The 19,434-nt window shown below is 49.2% G+C and overlaps 10 protein-coding genes across 10 annotated transcripts; 5 read left to right on the top strand and 5 right to left on the bottom strand.

Moving 5' to 3' along the window:
• Positions 1-217: 217 nt before the first annotated feature.
• Positions 218-1,736, top strand: N7516_005291 (aminotransferase-like domain-containing protein; the record flags this gene model as incomplete). The annotated part of the gene is made up of 4 exons (XM_057218011.1): positions 218-319; positions 351-707; positions 822-1,207; positions 1,292-1,736. The coding sequence occupies 4 exons, from the start codon at positions 218-220 to the stop codon at positions 1,734-1,736; spliced, it is 1,290 nt and encodes a 429-aa protein (XP_057079894.1).
• Positions 1,737-3,432: 1,696 nt separating this feature from the next.
• On the top strand, positions 3,433-6,358 carry N7516_005290 (uncharacterized protein; the record flags this gene model as incomplete). The annotated part of the gene is made up of 2 exons (XM_057218010.1): positions 3,433-3,688; positions 3,744-6,358. 2 exons carry the CDS (start codon positions 3,433-3,435, stop codon positions 6,356-6,358), a joined length of 2,871 nt encoding a protein of 956 aa, XP_057079893.1.
• A 429-nt stretch (positions 6,359-6,787) lies between these two features.
• Positions 6,788-7,102, bottom strand: N7516_005289 (uncharacterized protein; the record flags this gene model as incomplete). Its single annotated transcript, XM_057218009.1, has 1 exon — positions 6,788-7,102. One exon carries the CDS (start codon positions 7,100-7,102, stop codon positions 6,788-6,790), a length of 315 nt encoding a protein of 104 aa, XP_057079892.1.
• An 834-nt stretch (positions 7,103-7,936) lies between these two features.
• N7516_005288 (cation diffusion facilitator family transporter) lies at positions 7,937-9,392 on the bottom strand (the record flags this gene model as incomplete). The annotated part of the gene is made up of 2 exons (XM_057218008.1): positions 7,937-8,178; positions 8,246-9,392. The coding sequence occupies 2 exons, from the start codon at positions 9,390-9,392 to the stop codon at positions 7,937-7,939; spliced, it is 1,389 nt and encodes a 462-aa protein (XP_057079891.1).
• A 940-nt stretch (positions 9,393-10,332) lies between these two features.
• N7516_005287 (uncharacterized protein) lies at positions 10,333-10,831 on the top strand (the record flags this gene model as incomplete). Its single annotated transcript, XM_057218007.1, has 2 exons — positions 10,333-10,503; positions 10,613-10,831. The coding sequence occupies 2 exons, from the start codon at positions 10,333-10,335 to the stop codon at positions 10,829-10,831; spliced, it is 390 nt and encodes a 129-aa protein (XP_057079890.1).
• A 657-nt stretch (positions 10,832-11,488) lies between these two features.
• N7516_005286 (uncharacterized protein) lies at positions 11,489-12,158 on the top strand (the record flags this gene model as incomplete). Its single annotated transcript, XM_057218006.1, has 4 exons — positions 11,489-11,537; positions 11,585-11,757; positions 11,818-11,949; positions 12,006-12,158. 4 exons carry the CDS (start codon positions 11,489-11,491, stop codon positions 12,156-12,158), a joined length of 507 nt encoding a protein of 168 aa, XP_057079889.1.
• A 292-nt stretch (positions 12,159-12,450) lies between these two features.
• On the bottom strand, positions 12,451-13,236 carry N7516_005285 (uncharacterized protein; the record flags this gene model as incomplete). Its single annotated transcript, XM_057218005.1, has 1 exon — positions 12,451-13,236. The coding sequence occupies one exon, from the start codon at positions 13,234-13,236 to the stop codon at positions 12,451-12,453; it is 786 nt and encodes a 261-aa protein (XP_057079888.1).
• Positions 13,237-13,672: 436 nt separating this feature from the next.
• On the bottom strand, positions 13,673-14,572 carry N7516_005284 (lytic polysaccharide monooxygenase; the record flags this gene model as incomplete). Its single annotated transcript, XM_057218004.1, has 1 exon — positions 13,673-14,572. One exon carries the CDS (start codon positions 14,570-14,572, stop codon positions 13,673-13,675), a length of 900 nt encoding a protein of 299 aa, XP_057079887.1.
• A 1,358-nt stretch (positions 14,573-15,930) lies between these two features.
• On the bottom strand, positions 15,931-16,755 carry N7516_005283 (NADP-dependent oxidoreductase; the record flags this gene model as incomplete). The annotated part of the gene is made up of 1 exon (XM_057218003.1): positions 15,931-16,755. One exon carries the CDS (start codon positions 16,753-16,755, stop codon positions 15,931-15,933), a length of 825 nt encoding a protein of 274 aa, XP_057079886.1.
• A 1,012-nt stretch (positions 16,756-17,767) lies between these two features.
• Positions 17,768-19,373, top strand: N7516_005282 (class I SAM-dependent methyltransferase; the record flags this gene model as incomplete). The annotated part of the gene is made up of 9 exons (XM_057218002.1): positions 17,768-17,812; positions 17,877-17,923; positions 17,980-18,066; positions 18,114-18,155; positions 18,224-18,337; positions 18,406-18,431; positions 18,502-18,688; positions 18,777-19,205; positions 19,277-19,373. The coding sequence occupies 9 exons, from the start codon at positions 17,768-17,770 to the stop codon at positions 19,371-19,373; spliced, it is 1,074 nt and encodes a 357-aa protein (XP_057079885.1).
• Positions 19,374-19,434: the final 61 nt, after the last annotated feature.

Here is a 19,434-nt window from a genome sequence, read left to right as displayed (position 1 = left end):
CTCGCAATATAAACCATCCCGGGCAATTCTCGTGTTCCTGTATCTATTTACCCCCCCTGAACCGTTCACTTCCCGATCTCGGATGCATCAGTGCCCACCTCGCCACATCCTTAACCGCGGAAGCCCAAGCGCTTAAACCCCAAGCATTCAACTATTCATTTTAACCTATACATAAGCAAATAATGTTCACGATCTACATCGCATTGATTATCCTATAATGACACCCACCGTCTCCCCCGATCAGCCCATCGACCTCCTAACTGGCTGGCCCAACCCCACGCTCCTCCCCGCCCCCATCCTGAGCCATTCCGCCACAACCGTACTATCCAATCGCTCGATCGCAAACCCAGCCCTCCTCTACGCCCCCCGATGAAGGATACGAACCGCTGCGCACACACATAGCCGCATGGCTGAGCGATTTCTATCAGCCTCGCGAGCCCGTTTCGTCGCAGCGCATCTGCATCACCGGCGGGGCCAGCCAGAACCTAGCATGTGTGCTGCAAACCTTCACAGACCCGGTCTACACGCGGAATGTATGGATGGTCGCACCGACGTACCACCTGGCTGCGCGCATCTTGGACGACGCCGGTTTCGCCGGGCGCTTACGCGGGGTTCCCGAGGATCACGAGGGGGTCGACATAGCGGTGCTGGAGAGCGGGTTATGTGCTGCGGAAGAGGTTGCCCTGCGCGATGGGAATACTGAGCCGGTAGGACAATCCTGGGCCCATGGGTGATAGTTGACCTGATGGCTGTCACCGTGCCATGCCACTGTGCCATCGTTTATTGAGTCCCGGACTGACCCTGCCCCTCTTTCCCTGCAGAAACTGAAACCGCCCCGCCCCTGGCGCAAAATCTACAAGCATGTTATCTACGCCGTGCCGACGTTCGCGAATCCCTCGGGGAAGATTATGTCGCTGCGGAGACGTGAGGCGCTTGTTCGTCTCGCTCGTCAGTACGATGCGCTGATCGTTACGGATGATGTGTACGATTTCCTTCTGTGGTCAGCCAAGCCGGGGGTAGATGAGAATCTCGGCAACCACGCGTTTGTTCCGCGCATCATCGACGTGGACCGCTACTTAGACGGTGGTCCACAGGATGAATGGGGACACGCATTAAGCAACGGCAGTTTCAGCAAGTTGATCGGGCCTGGGGCACGCACGGGTTGGGCTGAGGCGTCGGAAAAAGTTGCCTATGGATTATCACAAACGTACGAGGCAGCGCCTGGGGATACCTGACTGACCATCCTTCCTCTCGGATTCGGATTCGCAAACTGACCCGATATCGCTTGCAGAGGCTCTTCCCGCTCAGGCGGCGCTCCTTCCCATCTTTGCGCCGCTATCATTGACCAGATGTTCCCCACAGGCATCATACAAAACCACATCCGCAATGTCCTCCAACCGAAATACGCCGAACGCTACCACACCTTGTTATCAGCAATCCAGGAGCATCTGGTGCCGTTGGGCGTCACAATCCCACCATCGGCCGCCGCAGTCGGAGGCTACTTTATGTGGATTGGTCTACCCGCGCCGTTGGTGGCCGCGGACGTAGTCGAACTAGCGCAGAGCGAAGAAAAGTTGCGTGTATCCCCTGGTCATGTGTTCCAGGTTCCGGGAGACCAGGTGATCGATGAGGGGTTTGCGGATCATCTGCGCCTCTGCTTTGCGTGGGAAGAACCAGGACATTTGACCGAGGGGATGCGTAGGCTGGCGCGTGTTATCAAGCGTATGACTACGTAGGTACCGTACCTAGGTTTAAGTATAGTGGCGTTGGATTTCGCCACTTCAGAGCCACGCCAGCTGGTCCAAAACACGGTCCGTACCGTGTCCACTAGGACGCGTGGCGGATAAAATTTTAAATATGTAGAGAATTTACGACGTAGCCTTGCCAGCTCATACAATTATTTCGAGTTGGATTCCAGTGTACAACTTTGTATATTCTACATGAGGCTCTGCATTGGGCACTACACTATGCAAATATTAGCCCCCGGGGCCAAGCCCTTATTTTTGGAATGATTAGTCAGAGGCCGACACCGCCAAAACCTTACAAGGTCAATTCTGCCCGAAACAGGGGGCAAAACATAAGGAGACCAAAAAATAACGAGACAAAAAATAACGAGACACAAAAATACTAACGAGACACTGAAAATCAAAAGGGCAAAGCAATCCCGAGCGGGTCCGGATCCTGGCTCAGGGGGAGGGGAGTAAAGCTTGGCCTAGACACCTTCCCCCTCTCTCTTACCTTTACAATCACAAAAGCCAAACCCTTAAGTTGTTGACCTTAAGGAATTCCAGGTGTCGTGGACTGGTCATGTTATGACTTTGTTTTTTGTGTTCTCCGTCATCAGGAATCTTTCAAACACTCGGAATGTTCATCCATAACTCGGAACACCCCCTGACAACACGCGGGGGGATATCCACCTCTTGACTTGAGGTGTCGAGTATGGTTTGTGTTACATGTGTACATTACACAGAAACATAGTAACATAGTACATATGTAGACACAAATATGCAATTTGAAGCAAATGGAATAGCCCTTGATGTTCTTCAACAACAATCCCCGGGGAATCGACTATCATCGACACTATTTAATTCTTGCATATTATACAGGGGGATCCACCCGGGTCAAGGGCCAAGTGATACGCGAGAACTTGCAATGCTCGTCCTTGGTTCCCCTGTGAGCGTAACTTGCATCTCAGATGACTGGAATGGATGACACGGCCGATCCTATTTGGGTTACGGATCTAGTTATATAGCGCGTAGACCCTGAGTACTCTCTACAACACACCCTCTTTGTGTGTTTCTTTTCTTTTCTTTTTCATTTGAAGGGTTGTTTCTGCTCTACTATAACTATTGGACAGTGCCTATTTTTCAAAGCGACCCTTATAAAATTACCATTCGAAACATCTACGCTAGTTAGCCGAGTCAAATCTGCAACACGATCTTTGTTTCAACTGCAGACTATCACGTTTCAAGCTTCCAACGCGGTCGTCAAGTCTGGGCTTGTGATTGGTGGGGTGTGGTGGACTTCAGGGCTCTGGAGCGTGTGATTGGTTGAAAAGGGGAAGTTTGCAAACGCTTCTTGTTTTGTTAGAGGTATGATTATCATCCCGTATCATTATGTTTGGTCTTGGTCTCTGTCTCTGCCTATTTCCTATTCATTTCCTTCATTCTCTTCATTCCCTTCATATTCATCCTATTCATTCATTTTTTGGAATATTTCATTGTTCTTATCTCTTTTGGGAAGGAAGTCTGCTGGAGATTGACTCTTTAGATCTTCCTCTTCTTCCTACATATCGCTGCTGGTCAAGCGTTGGACTTGATTCTTATTTCGACTGTTGCAGTGCTGGTTGCTGAACTATCCTCATTCCCTAGACATCCTTCTTTTTTTTTTTTTACCTACTTCGCTGCTGGTCCAGCGCTACTCATTGTCAATATGGCCGTTTTACAAACATCCATCGCGATCTTTATCGCCCATATCTTCCTTTTGCTCGGTTTGCCAGCCTCTTTGGTCGCAGCTGTGCCAGTCGCCGTTCCCGTCTCCCCCGTTAACAACGTGTTGGCGACTACTCAAAAGACAACCGCTGCCTCAAGCTACTGGGTCGCCGATGTTAAGCGTCAGGGTGTCGTTCCCTTCGCTAAGAGCCCCGACTACAAGATCTTCCGAAATGTGAAGGACTTTGGTGCCAAGGGTCAGTCATTCATCTAAGCTCTATACCCTCGGACAACATGCTAACTATATCATAGGTGATGGTTCCACTGATGACACTGTCGCTATCAACAAGGCTATTTCTTCGGGAGGCCGATGTGGCAAGGGCTGTGATTCCTCTACCACCACTCCTGCTATCGTCTACTTCCCACCTGGTACCTATGTGGTCTCGAAGCCCATCGTCCAGTACTACTACACCCAGATTGTGGGTGATGCTGTCGAACTGCCCATCATCAAGGCCTCCGCCAAGTTCGCGGGTATGGCAGTGATTGATTCCGATCCCTACGAGGACAACGGCGACAATTGGTTCACCAACCAGAACAACTTCTTCCGCGCCATTCGCAACTTGGTCATTGATCTGACCAGTGTCCCCGCTAGCGCTGGTGCAGGTATCCACTGGCAGGTCGGCCAGGCTACCAGCTTGCAGAACATTCGCTTCGAGATGGTCAAGGGTGGTGGTGACGGCAACAAGCAGCAGGGTATCTTCATGGACAACGGATCGGGTGGCTTCATGTCCGATTTGACTTTCAACGGCGGTAACTACGGCATGTTCCTTGGTAACCAACAGTTCACTACCCGTAACTTGGTCTTCAACGACTGTCAGACTGCCATCTTCATGAACTGGAACTGGGCCTGGACTTTCAAGTCGGTCAAGATCAACAACTGTGAGGTTGGTCTGAATATGTCAACCTCGCCTTCCAACCAGACTGTTGGCTCGGTCTTGATGCTGGACAGCAAGCTCACCAACACCCCCACTGGTATCGTCACTGCTTGGACCCAGAAGAGTATCCCCGTTGGCGGTGGTGATCTCATTTTGGATAACGTGGACTTCTCTGGCTCCAAGGTTGCTGTCGCTGGTGTTGATGGCAACACCATCCTGGAAGGTGGCTCTGTCGTCGACAACTGGGTGCAGGGTAACACCTACACCCCGTCCAAGACTATTAACAAGCGCGCCAGCGCGCCTGAGCCTGAGCTGGTCACCGTTGTCGAGACCGTTACCGAGACTATCCTTGCCTGTTCCGCTTCCTACGGTCGTCCCAGCCCCAGTCTTGCGGGCACTGACGTTCCTGCCCCGGCGAAGACTGCATCACTTGGATCGGCTCCCGCTCCTTCGCCTGCCCCGGTTGCTGGTCCCGGCAGTGATTCTGAGCGCACTTCCAAACCTGATTTCATTCCTCCGACGAACAGTGTCCTCTCTGAGGCTTCCGAAGTGCCGCAACCCACTCCAGCAGCTGCTCCTTCCACCGAGGCCCGTGCGGGGTCTGTTGGTTCTTCGCCCTCTAGCATCGTCTCTGCTAAGCAACCTTCTGTCCCTGTCACCTCTGCTGCTGCGCCTGCTAGAACCACTAGCAGCAGCTCTCAAGTTAGCCAGGCCCCTGAGTCCGGTAGTGATAGCAGAACCCCCACTTGCGGTGCCGCGGCGCCCGTTTCCTCTGCCCGCACCCAGAGCACTCTGAAGACTGCTTCCAAGCCCGCTAGCCTGCTCAAGGGCGGTGCTATCTTCGAACGCTCCAAGCCTCTGTACGAGGACGTCGCAGCTTCTTCTTTCGTTAGCGTCAAGTCTGCTGGTGCCAAGGGTGACGGAACCACTGACGACACTGAGGCCATCCAGAAGATCTTTGACAGCTACAAGGATGGTCAGGTTATCTATTTCGATCACGGTGCCTATGTCATCACCTCGACGATCAAGGTCCCCAAGGATATCAAGATCACTGGTGAGATCTGGCCCATGCTCATGGCCCACGGTAAAAAGTTCGCCGACCAAGAGAACCCCGTTCCTGTCTTCCAGGTCGGCCAAAAGGGTGACACCGGCTCTGTGGAGATGAGCGACCTCATCATTACCACCAAGGGCCCCGCGGCTGGTGCCATCCTCATGGAGTGGAACATTGCTGGCTCTTCCCAAGGTTCCGCCGGTATGTGGGATGTCCACTTCCGCATCGGTGGTGCCGCTGGTACCGAGCTGCAGAGTGACACCTGCCCCAAGACTCCCAAGGAGAAGACCACGCCCAAGAAGGAGTGCATGGCCGCCTTCATGCTTCTGCACGTCACCCAGAAGGGTAGCGTCTACCTCGAGAACACGTGGTTCTGGACTGCGGACCACGAGCTCGACCTCAAGGATCACAACCAGATCAACGTCTACACCGGCCGTGGTGTGCTTATCGAGTCGCAGAACCCCGTTTGGCTGTGGGGTACCTCCTCGGAGCACCACCAGCTGTACAACTACCAAGTCTCCAGCGCTAAGAACGTCTTCATGGGCCTCATCCAAACTGAGACTCCATACTACCAATCCAACCCGACCGCGTTGACCCCATACACCCCGCAAGACTCGTGGAACGACCCCGACTTCTCGAACTGCAAGACAAACTCCTGCCGCAAGGCCTGGGGTCTTCGTGTCCTCGGCTCCTCGGACGTCTTTGTCTACGGCGCCGGTCTCTACAGCTTCTTCGAGAACTACGCCCAGTCCTGTCTTAACTCTGAGGACTGCCAGGAGAACATGGTTGAGGTCGACTGTTCGGATGTCAAGCTGTATGGTCTTAGCACCAAGGCTGCTGTCAACATGGTTACCTCGTCCAGTGGTAAGTCTCTGGTCCCGCAGAAGCCGAATAAGAGTAACTTCTGCTCTACCATCGCGCTCTTTGAACAGTCTGCTTAGATTATTATTCTTTTTTCTGGAATCATTTTTATGATCATCCTTATTTTCATTTTCGTGGGAGTTTTTTTTTTGCTGTAAACAGTATCATATTTCATCTTTTGTATTCCCCAACCATTGTATGAGATTCAATCTCAATTTTATCTTTACTGTTCGCTCTAGACTGTTCTTTTTTAGGGGTCTGTGTGGACAGTTGAATACCTATTTACTACGCAAGGTGGAGGAACTTCGACATGTCTCATCACTTGGATAACTAGAGTGTCCATATCTCTGTCGATACTCACAGAGCTAGATTTGGCCATTTACCTCATACTATCACTTGGCACATTTCTCATATACAATCTAGAGTTTCCAAAGACATATCATGAAAGTACATCAATTAGACAAACCCCCAAGAAAACAACAGAAAAAAGCACCGACGCTGCAACCACCCTACTCGTCCTCCCCTTCATCGCAGGCCCTCTTTTCAGAGACGCAGGTAGAGATATTGGCACCAGGAGCCGAACGGCACTTGTTAAAGGCGTCTTGACAACCATCCTCATCGGAGACCGAGCGCTCTGCAGGGGAATTGATCTGGCCATGGCGACAGGCTTCCCTGTCAGAGAAACATGTTGAGAGGTTTGCGTCTGGGGTGGTGACGCATTTGTTATAAGCGTCGTCGCAGGTGGAGGCTGCGTTAATCGCGGTGATGCTGGTTGCCAGGGTGAGGGTGAGGGTTAGGGTGAGGAGGGATTTTAGGTGGAGCATTGCGGTTGGTTTGGTTTGGAATGGGGCTTGGTGGGGTTGTATGGTTGTATGGTAGGTAGTATGGTGAAGATGGGAATGCTTGAGATGATGCTCGGGAGTCTGGGGTATGGCGTGATGTGTGGTTTTTATAGACTGTAGTTGTTGGGCTGACAAGGGGTATGGTGCATTGCAGTTATTGGATGTATGATGTACAATGCTGTACGCCGTGCTGATCATTTCCCACTCGGCAAGTTGAGTATGCATTGGGTAGGACGAATAATGGGAAATTGATTTATGCTGTTAGGGGAAATTCGATATGGAGTATGCATGATGTCTTGTATTGTGAGTGGATCGTGAAGAGGAACCTGCAATATATGCGAGAGATTTGATATCATAGTGTGCAACAACCGGGACTGCTAGTCTCTACCTGTAGGTTGTCCAATAGTCTCGAATGATTTAATATTTACATTACAGTGTTTCCTTCTTTTGTATTGGAGTTCTAGCTAATCTTGGATGAACTTGCTTGGTTTCACCATAAGGGTTATTCGTCCTGAACGCCCCGCAAAGGTGCAATGTTCAGGTGCTGCACGCAGGACCCGTGCTGGGTTGGAAGAGAGAGAAATAGAGGGGAGGGGGTATTTGTATTTACTGGCTGAGGGCAATGGGGGGAACTGGGTTGGGTGACGAGTTGCCAAAATGGAAGGATTTATCCATTCCACGAAAGAACATTGTATTGAAACAAGAAACAGTCAGATAACGCTCTCGTTTCCCAAATAAAATATAATAGAAAATTAGAATTGTGGTGGATTTGAGAGCCAAAGCATTCCAAAATGAAAAAGCCAATCCAAATTATATCTAGAGCTCCTTTTTCAGGGAATGCTCAGGCTTGTGGGTGGTCTCGTAGTCAACATGCACATAGGCACGCTCAACATCGGGAAGCGACTCGAGCTTAATCTGGAGCTCCTCGGCGACATCGTGGGTGGCACGCAGAGATGCCTCTGCGTCCATGACGACATCCACCTCGACGAGGAGACGGGGGCCAGATGTGTACGCACGGACGGTATCAATGGCAGTGATGACAGGAGAGTGGGTCATGGCTGATAGGAATGTTAGTAAACTGGTTTTTATCAGGAGTCCAAAAGAACCGAAAGGGAATGAACATACAGATGTAAGTGATGAGCTGCTGCATCTTAGTGTCGGCAGTAACACCAACGAGCAACTGGAACTCGCCATAGGCGGAGTGCATCCACAGCGCACTGACCAGCACGGACAGGATAATAGCACCCATAGGATCAATCCACCAACGCAGCTTACTGCCACCGACGGAGGTCAGAATACCGAACCCGTTGATGAACAGATCATTTCGGTGATCCTCCCATAGAATGCGGATCTGAGAAACCTGGTTGCGCAGGGCCCAGCAGTACAGGAAAAGGACAAATTTCGTGGCAAAGGCGACGGCGACAGCGATGACGGAGGGAAGGTGGAAAGACTGGGTTTCTTCCTCGGAGCCAGTTATCAGTTCGCGAATAGAGAAAGCGATGATGATGAAAGAGACAGCTGTCATAAGGAAGCAGAAGCAGATATTTCCAGCTGTTTCAATGCGGGCCTTCCCAGCCGGGAACTTGCGTGGGTCAACACGGTTGACAGCCTTGTTACACAGCAGGAGGGTCAGGTTGGACATGGGGTCGAAGACGGCGTCGGCCATGGTGGTGAACAGAGAGAGCGATCCGGATGACACGGCACCGTATACCTGGATGACTGAGAGAATGATATTCGCGGCAAAACTACCGTAAACAGCGATCCGGTACTTGAGACGGTTGTCGACGCTCAATTCGCGGGCGGCACGCCGGTGCTCCTCGACGGGTTTCAGCATGCGCTCAATGTTTTCATTTTGAGACTCGTAGAATCCCTGTAGCTTCTTGGTGACAAAGGCCTGCTTTCCAAGATGGGCAGTGTCTTTCACTATGGAAGCCACTTTCCGGCTTTTGCTTGTGGTGGTGGAATCCCGTTTCCGCGAAGTATTGGCTTTCATCTGCCGGATCTCATCCTCGGTCTTCAGTTTTGAGGCAAGTTGGAATGGGTCGCTTTCAGGGGTATAACGTGGCGGGGGTTGACCTTCTTCATCGCTTGAACTGCCACTACGGTGTTGTTGCATGGTGGTGAGCTCGTGCTCTAGGGCGGTTGTGGTCCCCTCGTTGATGGAAAGTGGAGCCATTCTGTCGGTCCGGTGCGGTGAATTGCTATGACTGTGATGCAAGCTCTGGAAGGCATGAGGGTGGTTGGAAAGACTGTGACGCAAATGTTCCTCCATGATGAATGAGATGAATGGGCTGGATTGGGTGAATGGGATGAAAGAAACGCTTGATGTAAGGAGAGAGAAATAAATTCCTTGGACTTGTGGCTGTGCAAGGTTTATCTTATCGAGATGATCTTGCTCCACTTTAGCTCCTTGGCACAGTACTTTTCATGTACAACATACAACATCCCAACATCCACAAAGTACATACATTACTGTTGCAGATATTTGGGATATTATCATTGGATATTCAATAGTACCTGAATAAGGCATGCTAATAGCGTTGAATATTATGCTATTGGCTCACGTGACAACTTGGATACTCAATGTTGTTATCATGGACAGGAGACACGAGGAATCATAACTCTGCCTGCAAAGGCTGGTATCTCTTTGCCTTGAGCCTATGTAGAATTTAGTGTGGCCGAGTTACGGCAAGATGTTGATATTCTTTCCTTCTGGAGTACAGCTAAATAGATATACCATTTATATTTTCTATTTTCTAGTGAGACGACGGTCGTTGTCTAGCATTTCTTCTGCTTCATTCAAATCGGTTACTTATCATGATGTATGTCCTAGTACAGTACTAGAAGATCTGATGGCGCAGGACCAGTACGGAGCCAGAGCCAGAAGAGCTCATAATGTCCACTATACAGTTTCTTTGAGCGCGACAGCTTAAAGTGTAACCCCTTTGAATATGTAATGGGATGAAATCGTCGAGGCAACTTGAGCCAACGCAACGCAGCAGCACCGGGTATGAATGGCAAACACTCACCTTTCCTCCTCTTCTTCCTCCTCCTTCTCTCTTCGTCAAGCATCATCTCTCATCTCTCATCTCTCATCTCTCATCTCTCATCTCTCATCTCTCATCTCTCATCTCTCATCTTCGTCAAACATCTCTCATATTTCTACTTCCAGCTCATTCTTACGCAACTACATTTCATTTCATCTTATCAAAATGGCAAAAGAACAAACCATCTCAAAGAAAGCCACTAAGCCCGTCAAGGCGGGGATCGTAAAGCGCACCCCGGCCAAGGCCAAAGTTTCCCTCGCCAAAGTCCCACACTCTACCATCCACCGGGACCTGGTGTTCCTGTGGAAATGCGTCAAGATGTCCACTGGGATGAAGGTAAGTGTTTCTAAGTTGTCTTCACATGCCTAATCGAACACATTATGGCACACATTATGATGGCACACCACCCGAAAGCATGTCATTGACTAACTGGGCTATCTTACAGATCGACTGGCCTGCGGTCGCTAAGGATGCTGGAAAGCCCGTGGGCACTGTCAAGAAACAGTGGTCACGTCTGAACATCAAAATGGGGAAGAGCGTCCCTTTCGATACCAGCGACTCCGACAAGGACGCAGACAAGGGCGCCAACAAGGATGCCAACAAGAAAGCCGACAAAGACGCAGACGAGGACGCCAACCTCGACGACAACATTGATGAGGAGTAGATGAAACACGATTTCGGTGGCAACGCACGGAATGCGACAGTGAAGACAGCCACCTGTTCCCTGTTCTCTTGATTTCTACTGGTTTCACGTGAATTTGTTCTTGTATTTCTTTTACTCAATGTAAGAATATTGGGTTGCACTCAAATATGTGCCATCAAGTAATCTTGTGCTCGTAAGAACAGCATCTCTGCGGAGATGCCTGTGACGCTCAACGGTTTCTTTCTCTCAATCCAATGAAACAAATTTCAAAAAGCCCTTTGAAATATTGATCCCACTAAGAAAAATGTTAATAAATCCTAAGCAGGAAACAAAGGTTTGAACGGTTCCTCAAGTGATGTTGAAATTGTCGAGGTATAATCAGAACTATATGGGGACCAATGAATCTAACACCAAACCTTGTACAATCCTTGTACAATATGTCCAATCCTTGTTCAATGCATGTCCAACTGTGTTCTACCAACTTGTACAATATGTCCAATCCATGTTCAACGTATTCAATGTCTGTCCAACTTGTATAATATAACTCTAAGATGACCTCATTCCTGCATGACCCCAGATCCGAGCCCCTCATTAAATACCCCGCCCACTTCCAGCTCATCCGTCTCCTTTTGTACTTCCCATCTTACCTCAAATTCGTCTATTTCCACTATTTCAATCATGTCCAACCCATACTTTGATATTGAATACACTTCAGCTGGCGGCCAGGGTAAGCCCACTCTCTCATCTCAATCCAGCGAGACTAACACCAAGCAGTGGACAACTGGGGTCGCATCGAGTTCAAACTCTATGACGACGTCGTCCCCAAGACCGCAACTAACTTCCGCGCTCTCGCAACAGGCGAAAAGGGCTTCGGCTATTCCGGCTCTGCTTTCCACCGTGTGATTGCCGGGTTCATGGCCCAGGGTGGTGACTTTACACGCGGCAATGTCAGTAGCGGGATCACGGCGAAATCCGAGCTTCCGGCTAATTTCTATTCTCTCTTTTAGGGCACGGGCGGCAAGTCTATCTACGGCGAGAAGTTTGAGGATGAGAACTTCCAGACCAAACATACTAAGGGTGGATTGCTGTCGATGGCAAATGCTGGACCCAACACCAATGGTTCTCAGTTCTTCATTACTGTCAGTCGAAGCTATGCCAAAATTAGGTTGGAGACGGGTTGTGCTGACTGAATTAGTTTGTGAAAACTCCTCACTTGGATGGCAAGCACGTTGTCTTTGGAGAGGTTGTTTCCGGTCAGGATATTCTCCAGAAGATGGAGAGTAAGAGCTTGGATCGGTCTGGAAAGACTGATGGTACCATTAAGATTGCTGCTTCGGGAACAGTCTAGGCTATCTGAGGAACCATTCGAGGATCTCTCCTATCTAAACAGCTTACTGGGTAGCAATGTGGATGTGAATTCGTTCACTCTCGAATAGATCCATGCGTCCCATGTTTTTCCATCTCTAGACTACTATCAAGTTACGTAGAATAAACACCGAATGTCCCGGAGCAAATACTTTTGCCATATACTGTACGACATTACAAAACAATCAGTAGCAAAATGCTATACATACACAAGTAAACCTCCAACCCAATAATTTCACAGTAACCACAAAACAACCGCAGAAACTCCAATCAAATCACTTCACAGCAACCATAAACAACCGCGGATACTTCAACAACACCCTCCCATCAACCGAAACCGGATAGGCACCCTGCAACCGCCTCAAATAATCCTTCAAGAAAACCTTCTTCTCCTCATCCTCTAACAAATCCAAAAACGGCCTCAACCCAGTCCCCTTAACCCACTCAATAACCGCCTCATGACTCTCCAACGCATGATAATAACTCGTCTCGAAAACATGAACGTGACTACAAAACGGTTTCACCAGATCATACAGTTCCTGCGGCGACTGGAACCCATCACGCTGCACACCAGCGAGTTTCCCCGCCCACGGACCGGCAACGGCAGTTTCCTGCATGAGAGCATGCGAAGGCTCGTCCAGATTGTACGGGACCTGGAGCGCGAACACAGCGCCCTTTTCCTGGGGTTGCAGGAGGCGTTTGATGATCGCAATGCGCTCGTCGGCTTTCAGCCACTGGAACACTGCGTTCGAGAAGAAGAGGTCGACGGGCTTGGCTGGGTCCGGTGTGTAGGTTGATAGGTCCTCGACGTGGAAGTCTCGGTCTGGGAGGACTTGTTTGGCGCGGTTGATCATGTCCGGTGATGAGTCTAGACCCGTTATTGTTGCTGATGGGTATGTTGTTGCTAGGACTGTTGTTGAGTTCGCTGGGCCGCAGCCTAGGTCGATTATTCTCTTTGGGGCTATTAGGGGTACGTGCGATAGGAGATCGCGGGCGGGCTGGGTGCGTTCATTTTCGAATTTGAGGTATTGGTTTGCGTTCCAGTCTTTTGCTTGGGACATTGTTGTTGTGAAGTTTCTGTGGACTGGTGTTGAGATTCGGATTGGGATTCTTGCGGAGTGGGCGAATAATCTAGTTGCTGTGGGGTTCAGGCGAGAGTACATCGTTTTGATGATTTGAAATACTAGAACATGCTTGGCTGGATGGGAAATGCTTGTTTTTATATGATATCCATTCATGTTACATTTGACGAGGTGAGCTCAGGAAGTGGCGATATCGGATGTTTCGGTAATTCCTCCGATATCGCTATCAACAACGTTGCAATGGAATCCAGGACAATGAATGAGTCAAGCATTGTAAATTTTGACATTTAATTACCGATATATCTAACTACTAACTGACGTAGAAGGTACAGGTGGATATCCAATGCTAAACATGATGTGCTTCCGACATTATGCTGTCCACTTTTTAGTGGGCCGTTCCTCGCGCCTCCGCAATTTAGTTACCCACCAGGTTACCGAACAAGGCCTGGAGCCAGGACAGGACATCTGAAGCACTGCCAGTGTTGAAAGGCAGGGCCGATGCGCTAGCGGAGGGCTCAGCGCTGGAGGTAGGGGCTTGCGCCGCGGCAGAAGTAGCCGATGGGCGGGCAGTGGTGGCAAAAGTGGTAGCTTGAGCAGCAACCGTGGAGGAAGAAGGCTCAGCAGCAGCGGTTGTGGAGGCAGCGGTGGTAGGAGTTTGAACAGCGCCAGATGGAGTGGTAGTCATCGCGATCTCTGAAGCGCTGGAGGCCGACGACGCAACGGGAGCCGAGCCAGATCCACCGACAGTGAAATCGACACATGACTCGTAGGTCTGGTCGATGGATTCGGCGTACCAGTACCACTGCAACACACAGTCACCGGCGGTAGCACACTGGCTTCCGAGATCATCGGGGATGGTGACGCTGAAGTCAGTCTCATCCGCCTTGACACCGCTGGCGGTGGATGCATAGACATCCCAGGAGATCAGCGGGGCGCCAATGACCTTGTTGGAAGAAGTGGCCACGACGGAGACATTAGCGACACCGGTGTGGGGGGCGCGGATGTCGACGGTGAAGGGGACCTTCTGTCCTGCCTTGTAAGACTGGACGTTGTCCTTGTTATCGGCAAACTTGTAGCCCTTGCAAAGCCAAATATCACACTCGGCTTCTTTGTAATCATCCTGGCCGGAGGCCACTTGCAGCTCGCCTTGGACGTTGCCGTACTTGTCGGAGCCTTGGTTGGACATGACTTGCTGGCCACAGGCGTCTCCCATTGCGGTACCGGGCTGGCGAGCCTCGGGCTTAGTGACGAAGCCATGGGCGTTGACCAAGGAAATGATGCTGGCGAAAGCCAGAGCGGGGGTGAAGTTCTTCATGTTTGACGAGTTGGTATGTCGGGGGAAGTGAAAAGAAATGATCGGTAAACCGGACCGATGAGTGAATGTATAGTTGGTGAACGAAAAGTCTACTCGGTCTCAAACCGGAGAAAAATGAATGTGAAGATGAATGAGAATTCAAAAAGTCTGACCAGCATGCTAAACTGGCCTGGAGTCGGGCTGGTAGGCCACTGCTTATATATTTTGTGTTAGGCATGTTCAAAAGGACATTAATCAACTGCAAACAGTAGCTTGGGAATTATCAGAGACATCTCGAACAGCGGATAGAGCCAAAATGCACCTATCACACTTGAAACACATCGGATATGGCCAAGGGACAACGCTCCCCCCACCAGGAGGGGGACCAGTGAGACTGGTGATAAATGTCAATCACATCATATCGGGACAAAGTGGTCTCCGGTGCATATTGAACTAGACTGGATGAATCGTCTCGGGACGAGGCCGATGTACCTGAGGCTAGGGTTGCCAAGCCTCCACGCGCCGAACAGGGATGCTCCGAGTTTCACGTTAATGGGACCTGCCAAGGAGGGGCTGGCTGGTGAGACATGGACTTGATGGGCGCTTTACTTTGATTAAGAACGTGGAGATGGTAGAATAAACTGACTTGACAGCCCTACTCGGACATTTATTCAATTTCATTCCAGGGTGAACCTGGCTCTTAGGTAGTCCACTTGGTGCTAGTCCACTTGGTGCTTGAAAATACAAATTAAATCTTATGAAACTAACTAAATGTTTCTTGGGCTATCAAGGGTTTCACACTAAAATCCAATAAAGATGAACGAGAAAGTCCGTTGACCTGGGATAATCGTCTCAAATACTCCGTGGATACGGAGCATTCCATAAGGAGTAGAAATGATCGAGTTATGCATCGTTATGTCTACTTTCCAAGGTTATTAAATATCAATTCAAGCATATTAGCAATCATAATGATACATTGTGATATAGATCGGGGTTATAAGAGGGTGTGAGTGTGTGGGTGTGTGAAATATTCCCATTCAGTGCGACCTCGGCCTTATGAATATGAGACAGAGCCTCCAGCGCATACTTATATTAGTCTGGACTAGCTAACCATGTGGACTCATTCCTTGGCTTTGATTAGTATAATTCATTCTTGATAGTACAATATCACATGCCAATCACCTTTGCCGCGCAACCTTTTCCCAACATTAGACAGCATATCTTGTATATTGTATGTTATACTCCTATACAAGGCCGTAATAAAGCAATGGATAATATTCTAATATGAGTTAAGCAACTACAATCATTCACATTGACTAGACAATCTTGGTCGCAATGATGTGTTTCAGGCAAACAACATTGGATGTATCTACTCAAGATCAGCCTTCTACAACATAGGAATTCAGCGACAGATCAAAAACAATCTTCCCCCTCGCATGCCCTCCATCCAATCTCTTGAATACCTCTTCGTACTTCTCAAGAGGCCAAACACTATCCACCAATCCCTGACACAATCCCTTCTCAACCAACTTCGAAATCTCCTCTAACTGTCTCCTCACAGGCTGCATGACAAAGAACAAATCCTTCACACATTCGCCCTCAAAGTCATCCGGACGGACCTGCAAAGGCGGCTGGTAGATACTCAGCACCACACCCCCATCCTTAACAGTCCACCACGCATCCCCAAGAGCCTCCCTCCCAGCACAATCAATAACAACATCCACCTTATTAGAAGGCGACTGCGCAACCCACTCCTTCAAATCCACAACCCGGTAATCAAGCACCTCCTTCGCACCAAGCGACTTCACAAGCTCCACATTCCGAGAACCACACGTCGCCACGACCTCCGCACCAAGCAACGTCGCCAACTGCACAAGCCAAATCCCCACACCACCCGAAGCAGCGGTAACAAGAACTCCCTTCCCCACCCAAACAACCTTGGCAGCCTCCAGATCCATCTCTCGCTCACTTCCTTGGGTACCAAGGGCATGAACAAAAAGAACCTGCCAAGCCGTCTGCGCAGAGACAGGAATCGCAGCAGCCTGGACCCAGCTTAGACTCTTTGGTTTGTGTGTCAGCTCATCTGTCACCGCGATGGAATACTCGCGTGCATTTCCTGGTCGGATATAGTTTGTGTGCGCGTATACTTCATCGCCGGGTTGGAAGGGCGAGTCTTGGGGTGCTGAGATGACGACTCCTGCCATGTCCGGGCATGGGATTAGAGTGCGTTCGGTTGGTGGGGGAAGTTCTTTGGCCAGAGGAGTTCACCGGCACAGGGACTGCAGGCTTTTATTTGGATTAGGTGTTCTCCCTGTGTGTGGTTTGGAGGTGGGAGAGGGGTGGTTGTTATGAGGAAGCGATTTGTTGGATGATGCTGTGCATTTTGGAAGGGAGGGGGTTGACATGTTTGGGATTTGTAGATATAGTTAGATATGTTTGTTTGCGAGGAAATGGATTAGCATTAGTTATTTTTGTTGGGTCAGGTTAGTTATATAGTTCGGGTGTCAAGGCATTAACCCCCGTGGCCGGGTTCCCGTATAGCCTATTTGATAGCCTATCTTCCCCGCACATACAAGTAGGTACATTCCCCAAGTGTACACTCGTTTAATTCATCACTACCCTAAATGTTACAAGTTGTATCTGATTTCTCGTGTTGGAAATCAAAAACTACGAATCATAAATCCATGCTCGAAGAAGGTCATGGCATCTCTCCCGAGGTCTTTTGTTGACAAGCTTATAAAACAAATAAACTACCTAGGTAGGAAACTTATAAAGCGATAACTAGTTAACTAGGTATTATATATGTAAGCACTGAAATAGTCCCAATCAATAAGGTTTGATGATATCCCTGTTCGAGCGAGTACAAATTTATGAAGAATTTTAGCCCAACATATCTGACATTTCCTCACAACTTCCTGAGACTTCCTGTTGGTCGGACAATCGTACTTTTGTTGAATTCACATGCAAGCCACTTAACTGACAGCCAATCCCTGAACTCCTCTCGATCGGAAAAGGTTTCCACCCCACAATTCCACATATCAAGTCGTCTTCAAGCCTATGACAAGCCAAAAAAAAGGGCAAAAGGGTTTCGATGTCAATTCCTATTGTGGCCTTTGACATGAGAGCGGGGTCGTACGACAGGGTTGGGATATATTTTGATTCTTCACTTTGAAATCTTCCTTGCTTTTTTACTGTGAATCTCTAATCGTTTCTACAATGGATAAAAAGACACGTACTGAGTCCGAGGATAAGATTGCCGTGGTATGTGTTTACTCAATTCTTCATTATTATCTATCTTTCTAACTATTTTTCTAACAAATATTAGGATTCCACGACCCATGTCCCGACCGTTTACAGCGATGACTGGCAATCGTAAATATTAATCTCTTTGTCTATGTTGTATATGAACTAATCTCACACAATCGCAGGGAAACTACTTCGATCGGCTCCTCCCTTTATCGAGGACTAGAGGAGAATGGCCGACGATATCAAACTCTGAGCCACAAAGAATATCTGTACGTGGGTTTCCGAATCGAAGTATTCTTTGCTGATTCCCTATTAGGATTCCATCGGATGAGAAACAGTTCGAAACATACGAAGCTGGGTAAGCGCAATTCTCTTATATACAGTCTTTTTTTTTTTTTTTTCAAATAATAACTAACAATATTGCAGCCACCTGGTAGCCCTCGTCATGGACTCAGACCACGACAACCCCCTTTTCCGTGCCCCTGTTAAAGATCCCAAACATATCCTCGACCTTGGAACAGGTCTGGGTAACTGGGCCATGTACGTGGAAAGAAGAAAAAATCAACACCTTCCATATTCACAAAGAACCACCACTCACCCTCTTCTAGTGATGTAGCCGACATGTTCCCAACAAGTAAGTCCAGAATTCCAATACAATTCACCCTGCACTCATAGTATATATCAACATATTAACCAAAACCCAGCCACCGTCCGCGGAGTCGATCTCTTCCCACCACCAGTAACATGGATGCCGCCAAACTGCATCCTAGAGGTCGACAACATCACCGAAGAATGGACTTGGAACGAACCCCAAGACCTAATCCACATGCGCATCATGATCGGAGCCTTCGACGACGCAGAATGGACACGCCTCTACCAGCAATGCTACGAGTAAGCCACCACCATTCCCTCCTCTTTCATTTCTCTTTCATTTCTCCTTCCCCATTCCAACCATCTAACCAAAAAAACCCCACAACAGCAACATCCGCCCAGGTGGCTGGATCGAACAACTAGAAGCAAGCCCCTACATCGAATGCGACGACAACAGCCTACCAGCAGACAACATCCTGCACAGCTGGGGCCCGGCTCTGTCAGCATGCGGCAAGCGAGCCGGCCGACCACTAGAAACAATCGACATGATGCAAGACGCGTTCCGCAAGGCTGGGTTTGTGGATATCTGTGAAAAAGAATACAAATGGCCCATCGGGCCCTGGGCTCGTGATCAGAAATATAAAGAGGCCGGCACGGTTAATTACCAGCATTGGATGTCTGGTATGGAGGGCTGGGCTATGTGGTTGCTTTGTAAATTCGGGGCGCCGGAGCCGTGGTCGCATGATGAGGTTATTGTTTATGTTGCGAAGCTCAGGGCGGAGCTGAACAATCCCAGATATCATACTTATGAGCGCGCGTATGTATTTTTCTTTTTTCTTTCTTTCCTTTGCGGAGTTTGTGGTGTGGGTTTGGCTGACTTTTATGCAGACGACGTGTGTGGGGGAGGAAGCCTTTCCCTGAGGAGATTGCGGAGAGGGAGAGGAATGAGGCTAATAAGAGTACTCCTATTAAGGTTGAGGAGTGAATCTTGGACAGATGGTATAGTTTTGTTGGCGAGACTGGTTCACGGAGGGTATAAGAACCGC

The sequence above is a fragment of the Penicillium verrucosum genome (assembly GCF_028828655.1).
Source record: "Penicillium verrucosum strain IBT 35672 chromosome Unknown utg000001l_segment0_segment0, whole genome shotgun sequence".
NCBI lineage: Eukaryota > Fungi > Ascomycota > Eurotiomycetes > Eurotiales > Aspergillaceae > Penicillium > Penicillium verrucosum.
The sequence above is the reverse complement of the archived record's forward strand: the minus strand, read 5'-3'. Positions and strand labels throughout refer to the sequence as shown.